Source organism: Tachypleus tridentatus, chromosome 8 (assembly GCF_004210375.1).
Source record: "Tachypleus tridentatus isolate NWPU-2018 chromosome 8, ASM421037v1, whole genome shotgun sequence".
Taxonomy (NCBI): domain Eukaryota; kingdom Metazoa; phylum Arthropoda; class Merostomata; order Xiphosura; family Limulidae; genus Tachypleus; species Tachypleus tridentatus.
Window position 1 is genome coordinate 57394773 of NC_134832.1, and position 19162 is coordinate 57413934.

A 19162-nucleotide genomic window follows, 5' to 3' on the forward strand; every position below is an offset into this window, starting at 1 on the left:
TGAAAGCCAGTGTTAAAAAAAGGATCTAAGGTTACACTTGAATAGCTCTCGTCGAGAAAGTTCTAAGCACGTATAGTTTTACGCATTTTTCTGTTATCTAACATAAAAGATATAACAAATTAATATCATTTTCCAAGGAGGCCACTTTCCTTGTTCATTCCATGTACGCATAACATGCAGATGTATTTTTAGATCATAAGTTTCAAAGGTTCAGGATGCTATACATTTTTCTATCATTCATGTCGTACATGATAAACTGGTGCATGTAAAACTTGTCATGTTGAAACAGGTTTCTCACACTTTATTTCTCAAAAGTATTGGCACGTGAAGCATATCTTATTGTGTACATAGGGCTAGATGTTTAAACGACGCTACAATATTCCATATTAATGCACGAGAAGTTTGAACTTATTTGTTTGTTCGAGCTCGATGTGTCCAGAAGGCACCCTTATGTATGACGTATTCTTCACGCAAAGGGCTCTAAAATGCCTTCAGCAGGTTACCAAGGCACGATGTGGGTTTAGGCATGAGATTGCAGGGTCGCTGAACTCTAAACTGGCCCACCTACATGGTTCGGGACCGCTATTTCTATAATTATGTTTAAACCACCATCCACAAGGTGAAAGACCACCCATGCTAAGCATTAGCATACGTATCATTTGTGTATATAAAAGGTCGTATGTGTATTTGAAATACGCGAAGTGACAGTAATTTCTATAGAAATAATGACGTTTTACTATCGAACTGTTTGCGAATGTGTACGACTAAATACCGCGAAATGTTTATACGGAACTGTTTGCGAGAATATATAACCAAATTAAAAGAAACAGTAAAATAGGTGTTAATGTTTGTTTGTTTTTTGAATTTCGCACAAAGCTACTCGAGGGCTAACTGTGCTAGCCGTCCCTAATTTAGCAGTGTAAGACTAGATGGAAGGCAGCTAGTCATCACCACCCACCGCCAACTCTTGGGCTACTCTTTTACCAACGAATAGTGGGATTGACCGTAACATTATAACGCCCCCACGGCTGAAAGGGCGAGCATGTTCGGCGCGACGGGGATGCAAACCCGCGACTCTCAGATTAGGAGTCGCACGCCTTAACACGCTTGGCCATGCCGGGCCGAAAGATGTTAACGCTTTAGCAGTATGTTCATTGCCCTGAATTAGAACAGTACAATCAGTGTTGAAGTGGTCAGTGAATTCTTCAATGAACGTATAATCTCTCGAACTTCATCAACAACCAGAGGAAAAAGTGCGAAGTGAAACTGATCTTCCAGGGTCACGCATGAAGTGAAACTGTCAAATCTTACCCTCCCAGATCCCTATAAAAAATAAAAGTTCACAGCTAATAGCACCAAATTCAGCTCACGCACTCAAGTACCGTGGGCAGGGTGTCCCAAAGGGCTTTGTTTTGGGGTACTGACCCTTACTTGATATGTACACTGGGGCCTCTATAAATTATGAATGACATTTGAACCCCACAGCGGAGCGCGGCTATTAATATATCAGCATATATGTTTTAATGTACGTTACGGTGTAGCTGGGAAGGACTAGATGCCTAAATATTGTAATGTGTTGTTTTAATGTATGTCTTCATCTGTGTTATGGTATAGATAGGAACAGATGCATAAATAATCTGATGTACGGTTTCAATGTACGTGTTAATGTTTAGTATGGTGTAAATAGGAACAGATGCACACTTACTGCGATGTGTTGTTTTAATAGATGTTCTAATGTGTGTTTTGGTACAGATAAGAAAGATGCCAGAACTGAATGATTAGCACTACTTTATTCTTTAAAATTTAATAAATAATTGAAATTAGCGTTTCGTACTTACATAGTTTTAAACACTTAAATGTTGTTGTTGTTTTGAATTAAGCACGAAGCTACACAATCCGCTATCCGTGCTCTGCTCACCACGGGTATCGAAACGCGGTTTTTAGCGTTGTAAGTCCGCAGACATACCGCTGAGTCACTGGGGGGACACACTTAAATGAAGCTTCCATTTTAAAAATACACCATGTTCGTACAACGTTTTGAAGTCCTCTACTTCGTCTTAAGGATACACCATGTTCGTACAACGTTTCGAAGTCCTCTACTTCGTCTTAAGGATACACCATGTTCGTACAACGTTTCGAAGTCCTCTACTTCGTCTTAAGGATACACCATGTTCGTACAACGTTTCGAAGTCCTCTACTTCGTCTTAAGAATACACCATGTTTGTACAACGTTTCGAAGTCCTCTACTTCGTCTTAAGGATACACCATGTTCGTACAACGTTTCGAAGTCCTCTACTTCGTCTTAAGGATACACCATGTTCGTACAACGTTTCGAAGTCCTCTACTTCGTCTTAAGGATACACCATGTTCGTACAACGTTTCGAAGTCCTCTACTTCGTCTTAAGGATACACCATGTTCGTACAATGTTTCGAAGTCCTCTGCTTCGTCTTAAGGAGTTATTTTCCTGACATACAAATGTATATATTTTTTCTTATCACGTTATATTACTCTGCTTTATGTATTCATGTAATTCCTCGTTTGACTTTTATGTTACATCTCGCCAAATGTTAATGTTCTGAGTTGATGGCTCTTAATCTATCTTTAATATTTGTTGTTTTTTTTTTGTTCTTTACTTGCTTTGTTTGTTATTGTTAAGTACAAAGCCACACAATGGGCTATTTGCGCTCTACTTATCACAGGTAATGAAACTCGGTGTCCAGCGTTATAAGTCCTCAGACATAGCGCTGTGCAACTGGGAGTTTTCTCTTTTTTAACATGTCCTTCAAGAGTTAAGGTGCGTCTTTATTGAATAGTAAAAGTACATTCAATCTGTAAACAAACCAGAAAGAACAGTTTTGGAAGTGACTTTTCGAGAGAGCTTCGAGAGAAGTTCTTATTTGGATCTTTAATGGATATTTTTTAAAAAGAGAACTACAGCATTATCAAGTCTCCATACCAATTTGATATATATCAATAAAACTAAATTATCAGCGTCATTAATTAAGCAATTACTAACATTTTATGATCCTACTGTCACTTTTTTATGTTTAGCTTTTAATTGAGATGCAAACAACTCCCCCCCTGTGGTTCAATAGGGAATATTGAATCATCACGATAGTCAGAAGTAGGATGAACTGACAGGAGCACTTTGAAAGCAGCTACAGACATAATATTGTACTGGATCCTTGCATGATATCTACCAAGTTGATCAAAATGGTTCCTGAATACTATGGTTCTTGTGCTTTGTTGTTAAGCCTGTTACGAATTGTAGTCACCTAAACAGTTCAAACAACTTTTTACAGCCACAACGCTAAATGAGTGCATGAAATACTTTTTATCTTTATGGCCAATAAAAATGGCCAAATTAATAAAAACCAGATTAGTTGTTTTTTATTTTCTTTTTAAACAAAAACTATCCCGTACTGGCTCTTGAGGGCCTTGCTAAATTAGGAATAGCTAGCGTAGATATCCCTCTTGTAGCTTTGCGCGAAATTCGAAAACAAACAAACACACGATTCCTAGGAATGTTTTGTTGACAGCAGAAGAAGAGATACTTCTGAAAATAATTATCAGGAGAGGCAATGTTCTTTATCTCTGAGGGTAAAGTATTATATCCTTTAAGACTAAGAGGGAATCAAGTTTATCATTTGTTAGATATTAAAATAGTAGCAGGCTAAATAACTGGTCACTATTGTTTTAACGTGTTTTTCATACTTTCCACAATTTACGAAACGCATTATACTTATTACAAAGTGTTACTTTACATTTATTTTCCCTTTTTGTAGATCCCCCTTACCAAATGCCCCCCAATATTACAACAGTATGTCTACGGATTTACAATGCTAAAATCAGGGGTTCGATTCACCTCGGTGGGCTCAGCAGATAGCTTGATGTGACTTTGCTATAAGAAAAAAACACATACACACTCCTCACAAAATAGAAATTTACAATTTTTATAATTTGTTATGCAGTTACGCTCTGTTGTTTCAATAAAAATATAATATAAATTGTTCAGAAAAATTGGTTCACAAAATCAATCTGCCCTCCTAACTTCACTGGAGATTATAACCTTTCCCGTGAGGCTAGCAAATTAACAATATGCAATTACCAGTATGGTTCTTGAAACTTTCAACTTACTCAGTCCGGTACAATGGGCTATCTACGCTGTGTCTACCATGAGTACCAAAATCTAGTTTTAACTATTGTAGTATTTCACACTTACTGCTGTGCCACAAGGAGTGACTTGTGTTATTTTCAGAAAAGAAGTATTCATTTTATGTATTTCTATTGAGACTACGTCCAGTGACAATAATTCGAGAAGCTTAATGAATGTTTAACGGCGAATTGAAATTAGATCCAGACGATTATGGTTTTACAAAATCAACTCTTTATTTACTTACCAACAATCAAATCATACACATAGATAAAAGCATCAATGGACGTTGGAAGACTTTTAAACGCATTACACAATGCTTTACACATCGGAACGCAGACTGACTGGCCTTGTGATAAACCTTTGGATTAAGGAGCTGGCATATCAGATTCGACACCGTTTAATAACACAAAATATTCCTCGTTGCCTAGATTGGGGCATATTACGATAATGACAGCCAATCAGTTAACATAAATGATAGACTGCTGTTGATTGGTCAGTAGCTGAAAATTAGGAAAAGTGGCATGTACTCTTAGTAGGTTTGCCATAAATAAAATACTCCTATACAAACGTTTTATGGTGCACAAATACAACGCTCATTATGAAACAAACACTTCTACAGTGAATAACAGCTACACGAGGGCTATCTGCGCTAGCCGTCCCTAACTTAACAGTATAAGACTAGAGAGAAGACAGCTAGTCATCACCATCCACCGCCAATTCTTGGGCTACTATATTACTGACGAATAGTGGTATTAATCGTGCCATTATAGCACCCTCACGGCTGAAAGGGAGAGCATGTTTGACGTGACGGGGATTCGAAACTGAGAGCCTCATATTACGAGTCGAACACCTTAACCACCTGACCATGCCGGGCCAATCTAGATAAGTGAGTTGAAGGTTTATATAGACAGACTTAGTCGACATAAGACATTTGATCGTTTAAATACTATCACAAACAAGGGTTCTTTCCTTGAAAGCTACTCATATAATGATTGGTAAAAACGATGGAGTACGATATAAAGAGAATTACTTAAGAATGTCGTCATCATACTACAATGGAACTTTTGCTTATATGATACTGTAAAAACACTCTGTGTACGTGACATGCAAACCTCAAATTTGCGAAATTCTTATCCTGTATGCATGTAGACTTGCAATAGGGGTCACAATTTTTCCGTTTCGCTTCCGTTTCCCATTACGGAGACCTCCACTTTTATATAAATGTATAAGGAATAAAAGGTATTGTTCACACAGATCTAAATTCAGTTTGTTTCTTCTTGTTTTATAAAAGGCAGATACTATATCAATAAAATTCAAGCGTAAACTAAGTCATGCGTATTTAGTTACATATATATAATGTCAGTGAACAAGTACCAATTACGATGTGAATTTAGAAAGACATAACAATTCAATGTCGTAATGTGTCTTCTTTCCAGTTTTCATATTCACGAAAGACATCTTAAAAAGGTTTTTTTTAATTCACCTTACAAAGTACTCCACATTTCTACGACAAGGACTGTATTTTAGAGGTACTGTTTACACAAGAAAAACATCTGAGAGCCTCATAACAGTAGTTATTAAGCCAATGAATAAAAGTTTAGGTTCCAACTAAGTCAGGAATCTTCTTTAGACGCAATAAACGTCACTTGTTGAAATGCTTCTCGTGTATAAAAGTATTAGCTTAAAAGACGATAACAGCGCATGTTTACTTATAATCCTCAGAAGAATAACTAAATATTCCAAATTGTTCGTTTACTTTGCTTTATTTATGATGTCCTCGTGAATTTCTTCATGTTGATAAATAATTCATCATGCTCACAAAAATATCGATTAGTAACTTATTAGACATTCCCAGGGGAAACGTTTTATTTCGCTTCAACTGTTTGTATACAACATGAAAAATGAATAATTTTGGAAACTTTTTTCATTCGTTTTCCTTCCGAGTAATTTTTTTTTATATAATTTCTCTGTCGTTTCGCTTAGAATATTTTGGGTGGAAAATTCCTAAAGCATTTTCGGTTGTAGTATCTGAGAACTGGCTTTGTGTATTTTGAACAAAACACTTCATGGGTATCCGCTGATGACGAGTACGTGGCCGCGAGGTTGATCTTTGTTTTATATTATGCATTTTCTTACGTAGAGTCTTGTTCAACAGCCAATAGACAATAGGATTAATAGCACTATGGGCGTGGCCTAATAGTAAGGTGAAAGGTAGATATTTGGCCACGCTGGGAATACCAAATAAATCCACGTAGGACGAAGTGATATTATATGGTAACCAGCAGATGACAAAACACATGGTCATCCCCATCAATAAATAGGCCAATCTTCTCTTCATCCGGGGACTGTGAGGTCGAACTACGCCTTCGCGATCTGTTGATTGTAATGAGCAACTTCCATTAACCGATGACATTTCTTTTGCTACGCGAAGATTTTGTAATCTAATGTCTATTTCTCTACTGCACAGGTCTCCAATGTATCGTCTACAGTGTGTACTCGTATCTTCTCTCGTCGGTGGAGGAGTGTTTGGGTTACGAGAACTCATTCGAAATGACCTCTGACGGATGTCGTTTCGGTTGAGAACCGCATCTTCTGCAGATTTTATAGTTCTGCTGACAGAAGCCTGACAAATTAGAAGTATTAGACAGGGCAAGGCGTGAACTACAGTTAATGTGGCTATTGTGAAGGTGCGCTTTATACTAGAATCCCATTTCTCGATACAAAAAGAAACCTGTAATGAAGGAACTCTTAGGGTCTCCATTTTTCTCACAAATATAATGGGAAGAGAAAATAGCACAGATATAGTCCAGACCACTGCTATCATCATGCTATTCATGCGATGTCTGTTTACTTTGAGAAAGGTTCCTGGATGTCGAACTGAAACATATCTATCCAAACTTAGGGCTGTCATCGACAAAGTTCCTGCAGTAACAGATACACCTGGTGACAAAGAAAAATATTTATTATTACCACAAACAAGTTACATGTTGTTGTTTTTCGGTTTTGTTTCAAATATAATTTAGGATTTTAAAATAAAAACGTTTGTCACTTTTATCTTTCTCCTATTTTTTTTAAGTGTCAAATAAACCCGAAACCTATTTTCTAATACATTTTAATAAGAGATTAACTATTCTTATTTGTGATATAATCATTCAGTATCCTTTGAAGTTAAACAATTTTTAACCATTTTAACAAATGCAAATTCTCAAACAAAATATAATATAAGATGTAGGTAGCAGTGACACAGTCACTGAAACTGGTTCTTTCACGTTTATGTATTTTTTAATATATGTACTCCCAGTCGCACGAAACGAACTCGCCCTTTCAGCCGTGGGGGCGTTATAATATTATGGTCAATTCCACTATTCGTTAGTAAAAGAGTAGTCCAAGAGTTGGCGGTGAGTGAGTGGGTGGGTAGTGATGACTAGTTGCCTTCCTTCTGGTTTCACACTGCAAAATTATGAACGGCTAGCGCAGATAAACCTCGTGTAGCTGTGCGCAAAATTCAAAAACAAATAATTTATATATGAATATCTTATTATATTTAAAAACGTCGTCTGTGTTTGAAATAAATAATATAACGTGCCTTTGAATAAATTAAAGTCGTTTAAAACACGAAAACACCTAGAATAGTGTAACCGATTAATATTATTCTATCAAACGAAACGTTTGGACTTAAAATGTAAAGAAATGTAATGAGAATATCTTTTAAAATGACACATCACTAAATACGCGCAAAGAAATTTCTACAGACGCGAGCTTCAAGTAATGCGATTAGTTCACCACGTTAGCTCATGCAAAACTAATCCAGCGACGTAAAAAATAAAAAAGGACATTCGACAAAACATAGCTCTGTATTTTTAAAAATCAAATCCTTTTTAGTGCGTTTTTTTTTCTTTTTCTACAGCATTCCTACACTGTGTAAATATCGGTATTTACTTAACAAAATTCAATAATTTCAATATATAGCATTTTTAGCCATAGTTAGCCACAGAAATACAATATTTTTGAATCGTAGTGTAAAAGACGAAACATAACTTGTTCATTTTTTTTTTTACGGACCTTTTAACAAATACACAAGATCCTCACTATTGTGTCTCTTTTATGAAGTGTCCACCAGTGGACCAGAGGCGAGTTTTACAATGCTGAAATCGAGATTTGATTTCTCGCGGTGGAAATAGCAAGTAGCCCACCGTGACTTTGTTCAAAAAGAACCAATTAGCTTGTGTAAAATATTGAAAATTTGAAAAAAAATCGACCTATAGTCTGATATTTAGATATAATAGTTTTATTTTCGACTTTCATTTCTAATACACATATAAGATACTGTACATTGCTGTGAGTCTTCCAGTGGAACACCTGCATGTCTGCAGTCTCGCACAGCTGGAATACCCCGTTGTGTATGTTTGTACTTAATTCGAAACAATCAATCAGTATACTGCTGTGAATATAATAATGATACTAGTATAGAATTATATTCAGAAATTGTAAGTTAGTTCACTAACAATTTGAAAAATATTTAACGTATATTTATTTGTTGATGTAATGAATTGGGCATGGCATGGCCAGGTGGTTAAGGCACTCGACTCGTAATCCCAGGATCGCGGATTGGTGAGTCATCGTCTCACCAAGCATGCTCACCCTCTTAGCCGTGAGAGCGTTATAATGTGACGGTCAATACCCCTATTCGTTGGTAAAAGAGTAGCCCAAACGTTGGCAGTGGGTGGTGATAACCAGTTGCCTTCTCTCTAGTCTTACACTACTAAATTAGGAACGGCTAGCGCAGATAGCCCTCGTGTAGCTTTGCGTGAAATTCAAAACAAACCAAACCGATCATAAACGGTAAGGTAAAACAATAAAATAGCGCACGAGTGAACAAAAGGTATAGTAGGGACTTTATGGCTGCATTTGTAGCTTTATGTCATATAATTGTAAACTAATTAAGTAGTATCATATTCCATTTTTATACAAAGTAAGTTTCATTAATATTATTGGTTGTAATCTTAAAATGATTTATTGCTATTATTTACTACTGTTGCTATTTTTACACGTATTAAGATTATTTGCATTTTTAGCTTAGTATATGAATATAAGAATAATCTGAATTTAGTGAGCTTTCCCAACCTTTTGTGATATTATTGGGATTACGACCGAAAGTATTTATAATGAAAAGAGCAACTAACTGATGAATAAATGCACCTTTCATATTGGAATAAATGCTTTACTTGTACATTAAGTTATTGTATTAGTTTGTTACATGTACTTTGCTTCGTTAACTAAGTCTCTTTTTGACTTTTGTCTATGTAACTAGCTCTTTAATTGTTGTGACTCAATAACTATTTAAAACTTATTTATAAAGACAGGTTAGGCTTATTAACAAAACGAAAGAAAGTACATTGTAATCACTGTAATAGTTACCTAGAATACCCATAATGTTTACTTCTGTAATTCACATTACATTAAATCAATACAATATTGTATGTCTGACGAAGATATCTATTGTTAGCAAAATTTTTAAATATAATTCTACAGTCATAAAACGAGAACTCTTATGGATACTATGACTGACTTCATCTAGAATTAGTGTTGTTCCTTTGAAAAATGTTATACAGTTTATATTAAGTTTGGTTTTCGGTAGTTTCAATCAAAACAACGTTTCAAATGACACGTGGGCGCAACGACCAGATCGCAGATCCTGATGCTTCAGGCGTAACCATTTCAGATTGCGAATTACTAATCAAAATAAAGATACATATTCAGCAGTGTCCACCGTCTAAGGGGATGCTTTTACCGAGTATTGACGGCAACACTTATTATGAGCGTCTTCATTAAAGGGCGTGTTTAGTGAAATGTCATGCCTCAAACCTGGAAATTTTATAAATACAGAATATTTTCCTTAGTAGCGTAACATAAAGACTGACTAGTGAAATATTCGAGAACTAAATCAATTATCTATACATATCAATAAGAAACAAATAATAGGATTTGCTAATTTAGCCCCGCATGGCGAAGTGATTAGAACACTCGACTCGTAATTTGAGGGTCGCGGGTTCGAATTCCCGTCACACCAAATATGCTCGTCCTTTCAGCCGTGGAAGCGTTATAATGTGACAGTCAATCCTACTCTTTGTTGGTAAAAGAGTAATCTAAGAGTTGGGGTGGGTGGTGATGACTAGCTGCTTTCCCTCTAGTCTTACCTTACTAAGTTAGGGACGGCTAGTGCAGATAGCCCTCGTTTAGCTTTGCGCGAAATTCAAAAAAACAAAACAAAAAAAAGCATCAACAAACAAACAACTTGCTAATTTAAGATATGATACAATTAGTTTCCGAGATATTATTTCTAAACATTTTTATTGTGTCATGACAGTTGTGGTTAAACATAAGGAACAATTTAAATAACTCACCCTGCAGATAAGTGAGAATCTTACATAGGGATTCTCCCAGGTGCCAAACTGTTGTCATGCTTGTATAAATAGCCATCGGACAGCATACCAGGATGACCATTAAATCTGCTATACAAAGATTTATCAACATGTTATTTCGCCTGTGGCCGTGTGGATAGGTTTTCTGCTTACACACGAAATAAGCAATGATGGAGTTGCCTGCTAGGCCTGTTAAGAAAAGTATCCCATACAAGCTTATCAGCACCATTACAGATACATCATTGGTCTTATAAAGTTTATCTTTCAACTCTTTAAGCGTGTCTTGCCAGGAAGTGATGCTGGCGTTCTCTCTGTCGCCAGCCTCGTAAAAATAAATATTATTTGTTCCGTATGTTTCATTGTAGTAGGAAGTATTTGTATAATTGACGAATATTTCGTATTTTAGTTTCAGTGTCTTCTGCTCCATTGGATCGGCGAGGAGTATTTACTGGAACATAAATTAAAGAGAATCATAATGAAATTGTTGTTGTTTTACAAGAACTCTGCTTATTCGGAGTAAGTTTGAAAAATATGGAAGTGAAAGGTGTTTGAGATTTAATACAAATTAAGAATACAATTAGTATTCCATTTAAAAAACGACATCTACAATGAGTTCAAAATATGTAACTTGTGACGACATTGAGCAAATATATTGAAGTTTTTGGTGCGATTTTTTTACACGAGAAATAAATACCTATTTAGTCAGGCAAGTGTAGTCTAGGAGTACTGATGGGCAGTGTTGACTAGCTGACTTACCTCCAGTCAATCAATTCAAAATTGAGAATGGAAAAGTGCGGATAGCCCTTGTGTTGGTATTGTGCAAAACCTGTAAAACAAATATAACAATAATAAATATGAACTTTATACAATATTAACTATCATTCTGAATTTCTAAAGAGCAATAAGTAAAACATGCTTGAAAAATAATATGCATTTTATAATTGAGTAAACCTTATTTTGTTTCGTAAGTTGTGTTTTAATGTTTGTAAGTGGAACTCACACCTGCAGGCAGGTTATAAATCCGACTTTTATTTTGTGAAAAAAAATTGTAACAAAATCAGAGGCAAGTTATCGTCTTAATGTATCACATTACCTCAGAAAGTCTTAATGTAATATATCATAAAGAAAGATTTACGATACACGGAGTTTAAACTTTAACGCATATTGTTATGGCTTGAAAGAAAATAATTGTTCTAACAAGTTCAAATAAATTACATGAATTGTATTCTTAAGACGGCTGGTACAGATACTAAAATTGTATATAAAAATAAAGTACAGAAAAGTTTTGTATATAAATATCTGCCCTGGATCATCAGGGAATTGGATCAGCTTGTCTTTCTTGACACTTGTTTTCAAATAAAACTTTTCTAACCCTTCTATCATTATTGTTGTTTGTTTTTTTGACGTATTACACATCGGAAATAATTAATATCTGAAATAATCCTTTGAAAGCTATTCAAAACATTACCGGTTCATATCTTAATGTCCTTTCATTATGTCATGCCACCTTTTCTCAGAATACACTTTACTGAGTCATTTCACTTCTCAGGAAGAAAAAAAAAACATCTTTCAAAAGACTTTGGGCAATAAGGTGGCCCGGCATGGCCAAGAGCGTTAAGGCAGGCGTGCGACTCGTAATCTGAAGCTCGCGGGTTCGCATCCGCGTCGTGCCAAACATGCTCGCCCTCCCAGCCGTGGGGTCGTTATAATGTGACGATCAATCCCACTATTCGTTGGTAAAAGAGTAGTCCAAGAGTTGGCAGTGGGTGGTGATGACTAGCTGCCTTCCCTCTAGTCTTACACTGCTATATTAGGGACGGCTAGCACAGATAGCCCTCGAGTAGCTTTGTGCGAAATTCCAAACAAAGCAATAAGGTATAGTATTTTTTCTCAATCTGTTTTTTGACGGGTGGAAATTCCCTTTCAGCCATGTGGGCGTTATAATGTGACGGTTAATCCCATTATTCGTTGGTAAAAGAATAGTCCAAGAGTTGGAGGTGGGTGGTGATGACTAGCTAGCTACCTTCCCTCTAGTCTTACACTAAATTAAGGACGGCTAACGCAGATAGTCCTCTTGTGGCTTTGCGCGAAATTCAAAACAAACCAAACAAAGCAAGCATGATACATGCACCATAGCGGTTATTAACTAAATCTTCTAACTGTGTTCGCATCGCTTATCATTTGTTTATGTTTCGGGTTACTGCTCTTTCAAACATGGCGCTGATTATAGGAACAGAGTTGTTTGTTTGCTTTTTACCACTGCATGATTGATTTCAACCAAGTTACACAAAAGTTTAAACTATCTTCACAACAGAAATATTTAAGTCTTAGTTTAAAGGATTTAAAGGGGTAGCACCAACCCCAGTTTCGAACATCGGATCGGCAGTCTGGTGATCACTGATGATAAGTGTTGAATTACGAATTTCATACACACTACACCTTTGGTCATAAAGTCAAACTGAGGATTCGTAGCTCGAGAAAATCATTCCAATCTTATCTCTCAAATATTAAACTTGTTTGTTTACTTTCTTTTTTGCGATTTCATTTTAACGTTAATTTAACTTTTTTGTTTCACGATTATTCACGATTTTTATTTCTTCTTTTTAAATTAATAAATTTTAGTGGCTTTGAAAATCAAGCAAATGCTCTACAGCAGTTTATAGTTGTTTTTCTGAAAGTTTACCATCAAACTGCCCCCGCTAGTACAGCGGTGTGTCTACGGATTTACACCGCTAAAATCAGGGGTTCGATTCTCGTCGGTGGGCTCAGCAGATAACCCGATGTGGCTTTGCTGTAAGAAAAACACCAACACCATCAAACTGAATATATCACACTTCTTATCAATGATAAGTTTTATTACCAAATATTGAATTAAGACACTCTGTACCCACGAACAGAATGTCTTAATAGGATACTTGTAAAAAGAAACTTGATCATAGAATGTGTCAAGATAATAAAGCAGACGACACAGTATCCGAAATACTCTGAACATGAACACGCACCTATTAAGACTTGTAGAATAACTAGTTAGGAAGTGTCCCCGCCCCGATCACGTTTGTCACTATCATAGACCATTTCTATGACATTCTGTTCAAAGTCGTTTGTGTCAGAGAGTAACAAGTGACAACTGCAGTCGAAAATGACTGTTATCGCAGATAGCTGAGAACTGACAGCCACTAGTAGTTTACTGAGGGGAAGTAGTTAGCATAGACAGGCTTGTTAAAGTACAAGACGCAATTTGCTTGACCCAACTGATTGAGTCTTTCAACCAGAAGTAGCCGAAACTTTTTGAATCTTCAAACATACCATGCTAAGGATATTAAAATAAACGTGATAATGGAAACAAGACTTAACAATGTTGATTTCAAATTTAATCGGAGAAGTAAGCCAGTGGTGGTTAAAGCGCTATTGTTAAAAGTGAGTCAGTGGAAATGTATATCGTTGTTTGATGAAACATTCTACAACCGTTTTCTGTATTGGTAATGGCGTGAAAATATTGAAAAAAGCCTTAGGAGACAGAGTTGTTCTAACTGTGTAAGGTACTGGTATCGTAGAGGAAATAGGTTATGTGATATAAAAGAAAAGTTTAGAACGATAAATAACACATAAGGAATGTGTTTGGTTTTGAATTTCGCACAAAGCTAATCGAGGGCTATCAGCGCTAGTCGTCCCTAATTTAGCATGTATAAGACTAGAGGGAAGGCTGCAAGTCATCACCACCCACCGCCAACTCTTGGGCTACTCTTTTACCAACGAATAGTGGGATTGACCGTCACATTATAACGTCCCCACGGATGAAAGGGCGAGCATGTTTGGTGCGACCGAGATTCAAACCCGCGACCCTCAGATTACGAGTCGAACGCCTTAACACACATGGCCGTGTCGGGCCTAAAGGAATGTGTTAACAATCCTATTGACCACGTTTAACCTTCTCCCCGCACGGTTTGTTTGTTTGGAATTAAGTAAACAAAGCTACACAGATGGGCTGTCTGTGCTTTACCCACAACAGCTATCGAAACCAGTTTCTAGCGTTTTAAGTCCCTTGTAAGCACGGTTCCAACATTGTTTACCAAAGGCTCTATCGAGTACCATTGTTATTTAATGTTGTGTCTAAGAACATTACAGTGAATAAAACAGGATAAATTTCAATCAAATTAAGTAATTTTTTTGTAATTAACTTTAATGCAAGTCCGCTAGGTGGCACTTGACTCGCAATCTGTGGGTCGCAGGTTCACAACCCCGTCACCGAATACGCTCTCCCTATCAGCCGTTGAGGCGTCATAATGTTACGGTGAATCCCACTATTTGTTGATCAAAAAAAGCTTAAGAGTTGGCGGTGGGTGATGATGACTAGCTGCCGTCCCTCCAGTCTTTCTCTGCTAAATTAGGGGCGGCTAGCGCAGGTAGCTTTGCGAGAAATGCAGCAAACAAACAAATTTCCTTCTTTGTCAGCTATAAATCAGTTTCTCTCCATACTGTGTAACAAATACGATGTCAGACCGAACACGCTCAAGTATATTCCAGTTCCTTTTCCACGTCCTGTTATGAGAGGTCAACACAATGTTAGTGGAGTTTTTATAAAGCGATATATAAATGTATGCTTTACTTCTTTTTTAGATTACTTTTACGCATTTAATAACTTGCATAGATGCTTCAACAAAGCTTCACAACAAAAGAAGTATTCTACGAACCTTTCTCGCAGGGTTGCATTGAGCCCCCGCTGGAACAGAGATAAGTCTTCAGATTTACAATCCTAAAATCGGGAGTTCGGTTACCCTTTGATAAACACAGCAGATAAGAAAACATACTCAAACATTGCATCTGAACTTGTTAAGACCCGCCATGGCCAGGTTGGTTGAGGCGTTCGACTCGTAATCTGAGGGTCGCGGGTTCGAATCCCCGTCGCACCAAACATGCTCGCTCTTTCAGCCATGAGAGCGTTATAATGTAACAGTCAATCCAACTATTCTTAGGTAAAAGAGTAGCACAAATGTTGGCAGGGGATGGTGATGATGCCTTCCCTCTAGTCTAACGCTGCTAAATTAGGGACGGCTAGCGCAGATAGCCCTCCAGTGGCTTTGCGCGAAATTCAAAACAAACAAATCTACGCGTGCGTGCGTTGGTTTACTTACAGCAAAGCTACATCAAACTGTCTTCCGCGTCCCTCGATGGTACAGCGGTAAGTCTACTGATGTACAACGCTAAAATCAGGGTTTCGATTCCCCTCGGTAAACTGAGCAGATAGCCCAATGTGGCTTTGCTATAAGAAAAACACACACACATACTATCTTCTGTGTCCACCGAGGGGATTCAAACCTCTGATAATAACATTATAAATTCGAGGACTTTCCGCTCTTCCAGCGGGGGAGTCTACCCGTTTGATTCCCCCTCTCAGTGTTTGATTGATCTTTTTCCCAGAATTTACTGTATTTACTGAAAGGGGTTTTAACCCATTTTTAAAACAACAGTAAAACAAAGAACGACATTTACCTTCCACATTAACTTGTTTTCAGCCAGCGTTTCATACCACTGCGATTTCATCAGGGTTAGCAGTATAAACACTGTTATTGTACTAGCAGCTCTGAAGAAGTTTGATTTGGTTTGTTTTTAATTTCGCGCAAAGCTACACGAGGGCTATCTGCGCTAGCCGTCCCTAATTTAGCAGCGTTAGACTAGAGGGAAGGCATCATCACCATCCCCTGCCAACATTTGGGCTACTCTTTTACCAACGAATAGTGAGATTGACCGTAACATTATAACGCCCCCACAGCTGAAAGGGCAAACATGTCTGGTGTGACGGAGATTCGAACCCGCAACCCTCGTATTAGGAGTCGAGTGTCTTAACCACCTGGCCATGCCGGGGCCTCTTAAGAAATGCCAATAGCGAAAGATCTGCTGGAAGGTAACGAATGCTTTTGTCTTCTGTACTTACCGTCACCCTTTGTATTAAAAGTCATTATGGCTGGGCCCCCCGCTAGTGCAGAAGTATGTTTCCGGATTTACAACGCTAAAATAATGGGTTCGATTCCCCTCGGTGGACTCAGCAGATTTATATAGACACATATAGCCCGATGTGTCTTTGCTATAAGAAAACACACAAACACACATTATGGCTGCTGATAAGTGTACTCTCAAAGTCAACCCATGTTGACTGTTTCTTTCCTACATATTTGAAATGTTTTGCCATCACTATAGCCACTATCCTAAATCAGCCACCAAGTTTTAAACAAAAAACATGAAAATAATAAATCTGATCGAAGGTTCTTCGTGTTTCTAAGAAAGAGATAGAACACGTGAAAGATGCCCATATTACAAAATACTACTCGAATTATCAATCTAATAAAATCGTATAATTTAACCTTTAGGCACCAAGAAAGCCTGAATAGTAAACAAGTTAGCAGCGTCTGTTTGAGATATTTAGATATATAATTCTGTCTTCGAGAAAACCCTTACCGAGGAAACAGAATGAATTTCTGTGTCTGACAAGAAGTTTTCTATATAGGTATCTCTTTCATACATTTAAAAGACAGTTTATTACAGAATGGAGTTAACACTATTGATGTCCTTTTTTATGGTTAAAAGTTAATCGAACATAATAGCAGCAAATCCATGGAAAATGCATTTTAAATTTAACGATTAAAAATCACGTTTCGATAGTTATCACACCCACATTCCCGCACGGTTACAACATTGTTTACCAAAGGATCTTTCAAGTGTCACTGTTGACCAATATTGCTTTCAAGAAAACAAAATCAGGGGTCCGATTCCCAGCAGTGGATACAGCAGCTGGCCTAATGTGATTTGTTTTAAAACGCACGCTAACTTATTTTTTAATATTAGCCCCGAATAAATATTTTAATAAATTCATTTTTCTTATTACTTAATGTAAATCAACAATAGGCAATAACAAAAGGCGTTAACTATACAAGTAATTTCTATTTATAACGTACGTATATTGTGCCTTTATTATTGTTCGGACTTAAACAAAACCCTTAAACCAATTTCTAACTACACTATGACATACCTAGTTACAGATATACTCTTGACAATCAGTAATAACAGCCCTGTCAGCGAGAAGAGCTGAAGTACACATCTCTTCTCTCCAAAGAAGTAGTAAGCTAAAACTTAGTTCGCGAACTGGGTATATATATATATACGTATGTTCACGTTGATAGGATAATTTAGAGCATGCTCAGTAGGAACAATAAAGAAACGAGTATCATCACTGCTCACTTAGCTTATCTGCTATCAGAAAGAAAAGGAAATTGACTACACAAATGTCAGCAACTGTCACGAGAAGAAGAGACATATCGATTGAAAGACATTCCTGTCAAATTCTGGCAGGCTTCGTGCATTTTTGCTGTATCTCCACGTGCTTCACGTAATGCTTTCCACACAAATGCACAAGCAGATCAGTAATTTTTTTTTCTCAGACTGTTTTTAATTGGTTTGGTTTGTTAAATGTGCATATTTGTTTTGAAAGCGTTTTAAAAAGTTTCACACCCATAAAATACCCTGTTGTTGTTCTTCTGGCTAACTCGAATAGACCCTTAATAAAATGGGTCGGCCATGGCCAGGTGGTTAAGGCACTCGACTCGTAATCCAAGGGTGGCGGCGGGTTCGAATTCCCGTCACACCAAACATGCTCGCTCTTTCAGCTGTGGGGACATTATAATGTTACGGTCAATCCCACTATTCGTTGGTAAAAGAGTAGCGCAAGAGTTGGCGGTGGGTGGTGATGACTAGCTATCTTCCCTCTAGCCTTACACAGCTAAATTAAGGACGGCTAGCGCAGGTAGCCCTTGTGTAGCTTTGCTCGAAATTCAAAACAAACCAACTCCTTAATAATCCCGTTGTGTGCTACCAGAATAATTTAATCACTTTTACAGGTGTCTCTCACTAATCAATTCACTTTTTTCAAAACATTTCCTTTATACCAAATGCAGAAAGCTGCTTAAACAGAGGCAAAAACGTTTCTATTTATTTCTTTTTTAAGCCTTATATTTTTCTGCAGTTTGACTAGCTGCATTTATATAGGCCCCCCGCTAGTATAACTTTAAAATCAGGGGTTCGATTCCTCTCGGTGGGCTTAGCAGATAGCCTGATGTGGCTTTGCTATAAGAAAAAAAACACACACGCGCATTTATATAGAGTCAATGGCCCCTCTCCAAACTATGATTCCATACTGTAAAATAGAATAGTAATAGAATAAAATATTTTAAATATATATATCGACAAAAAATCCTCTAAATGTTTCAAATATGTATACCAACTTCCGCATTTATAAAGATCTCTTTAATTAAATGGAGTCTCCAATCTAAGTAGCTATCTATGGTGATTGCTAAGTATCTAACTTTATTCACTTTAGTTTGGTTTGTTTTGAATTTCACGCATAGCTACACGAGGGCTATCTGCGCTAGTTGTCCCTAATTTAGCAGTGTAAGACTAGAGGGAAGGCAGCTAGTCATCACCACCAACCGCCAACTCTTGGGCTACACTTTTACCAACGAATAGTGGGATTGACCGTCTCATTATAACGTCCCAATGGGTGAAAGAACGATCGTGTTTGGTGTGACGGGGATT

General features: G+C 37.2%; 1 protein-coding gene across 4 annotated transcripts; it reads right to left on the reverse strand.

Annotated features, from left to right (window-relative positions):
• Positions 1-4380: 4380 nt before the first annotated feature.
• Positions 4381-17678, reverse strand: LOC143222441 (QRFP-like peptide receptor). 4 transcript variants are annotated; one of them, XM_076448966.1, is made up of 4 exons: positions 17604-17678; positions 11274-11405; positions 10562-11027; positions 4381-7097 (listed from the first exon to the last, which is right to left on the reverse strand). In XM_076448966.1, the coding sequence occupies exons 3-4, from the start codon at positions 11004-11006 to the stop codon at positions 6112-6114; spliced, it is 1431 nt and encodes a 476-aa protein (XP_076305081.1). In that variant the 5' UTR covers positions 11007-11027; positions 11274-11405; positions 17604-17678; the 3' UTR covers positions 4381-6111. The 4 variants fall into 4 exon arrangements, with proteins under 4 accessions (XP_076305081.1, XP_076305083.1, XP_076305084.1 ...); XM_076448968.1 differs by having other exon boundaries at positions 11336-11405; positions 17604-17670; XM_076448969.1 differs by lacking the exon at positions 17604-17678 and adding an exon at positions 12940-13447 and having other exon boundaries at positions 11336-11405.
• Positions 17679-19162: the final 1484 nt, after the last annotated feature.

Coding starts and splice junctions, on each gene's coding strand:
- LOC143222441 (XM_076448966.1), bottom strand. CDS start 11,006: ATGGAGCAGAAGACACTGAAACTAAAATACGAAATATTCGTCAATTAT. Junction 7,098..10,561: donor GATTCTCACTTATCTGCAGG/GTGAGTTATTTA, acceptor CTTTGTCACCAG/GTGTATCTGTTACTGCAGGA.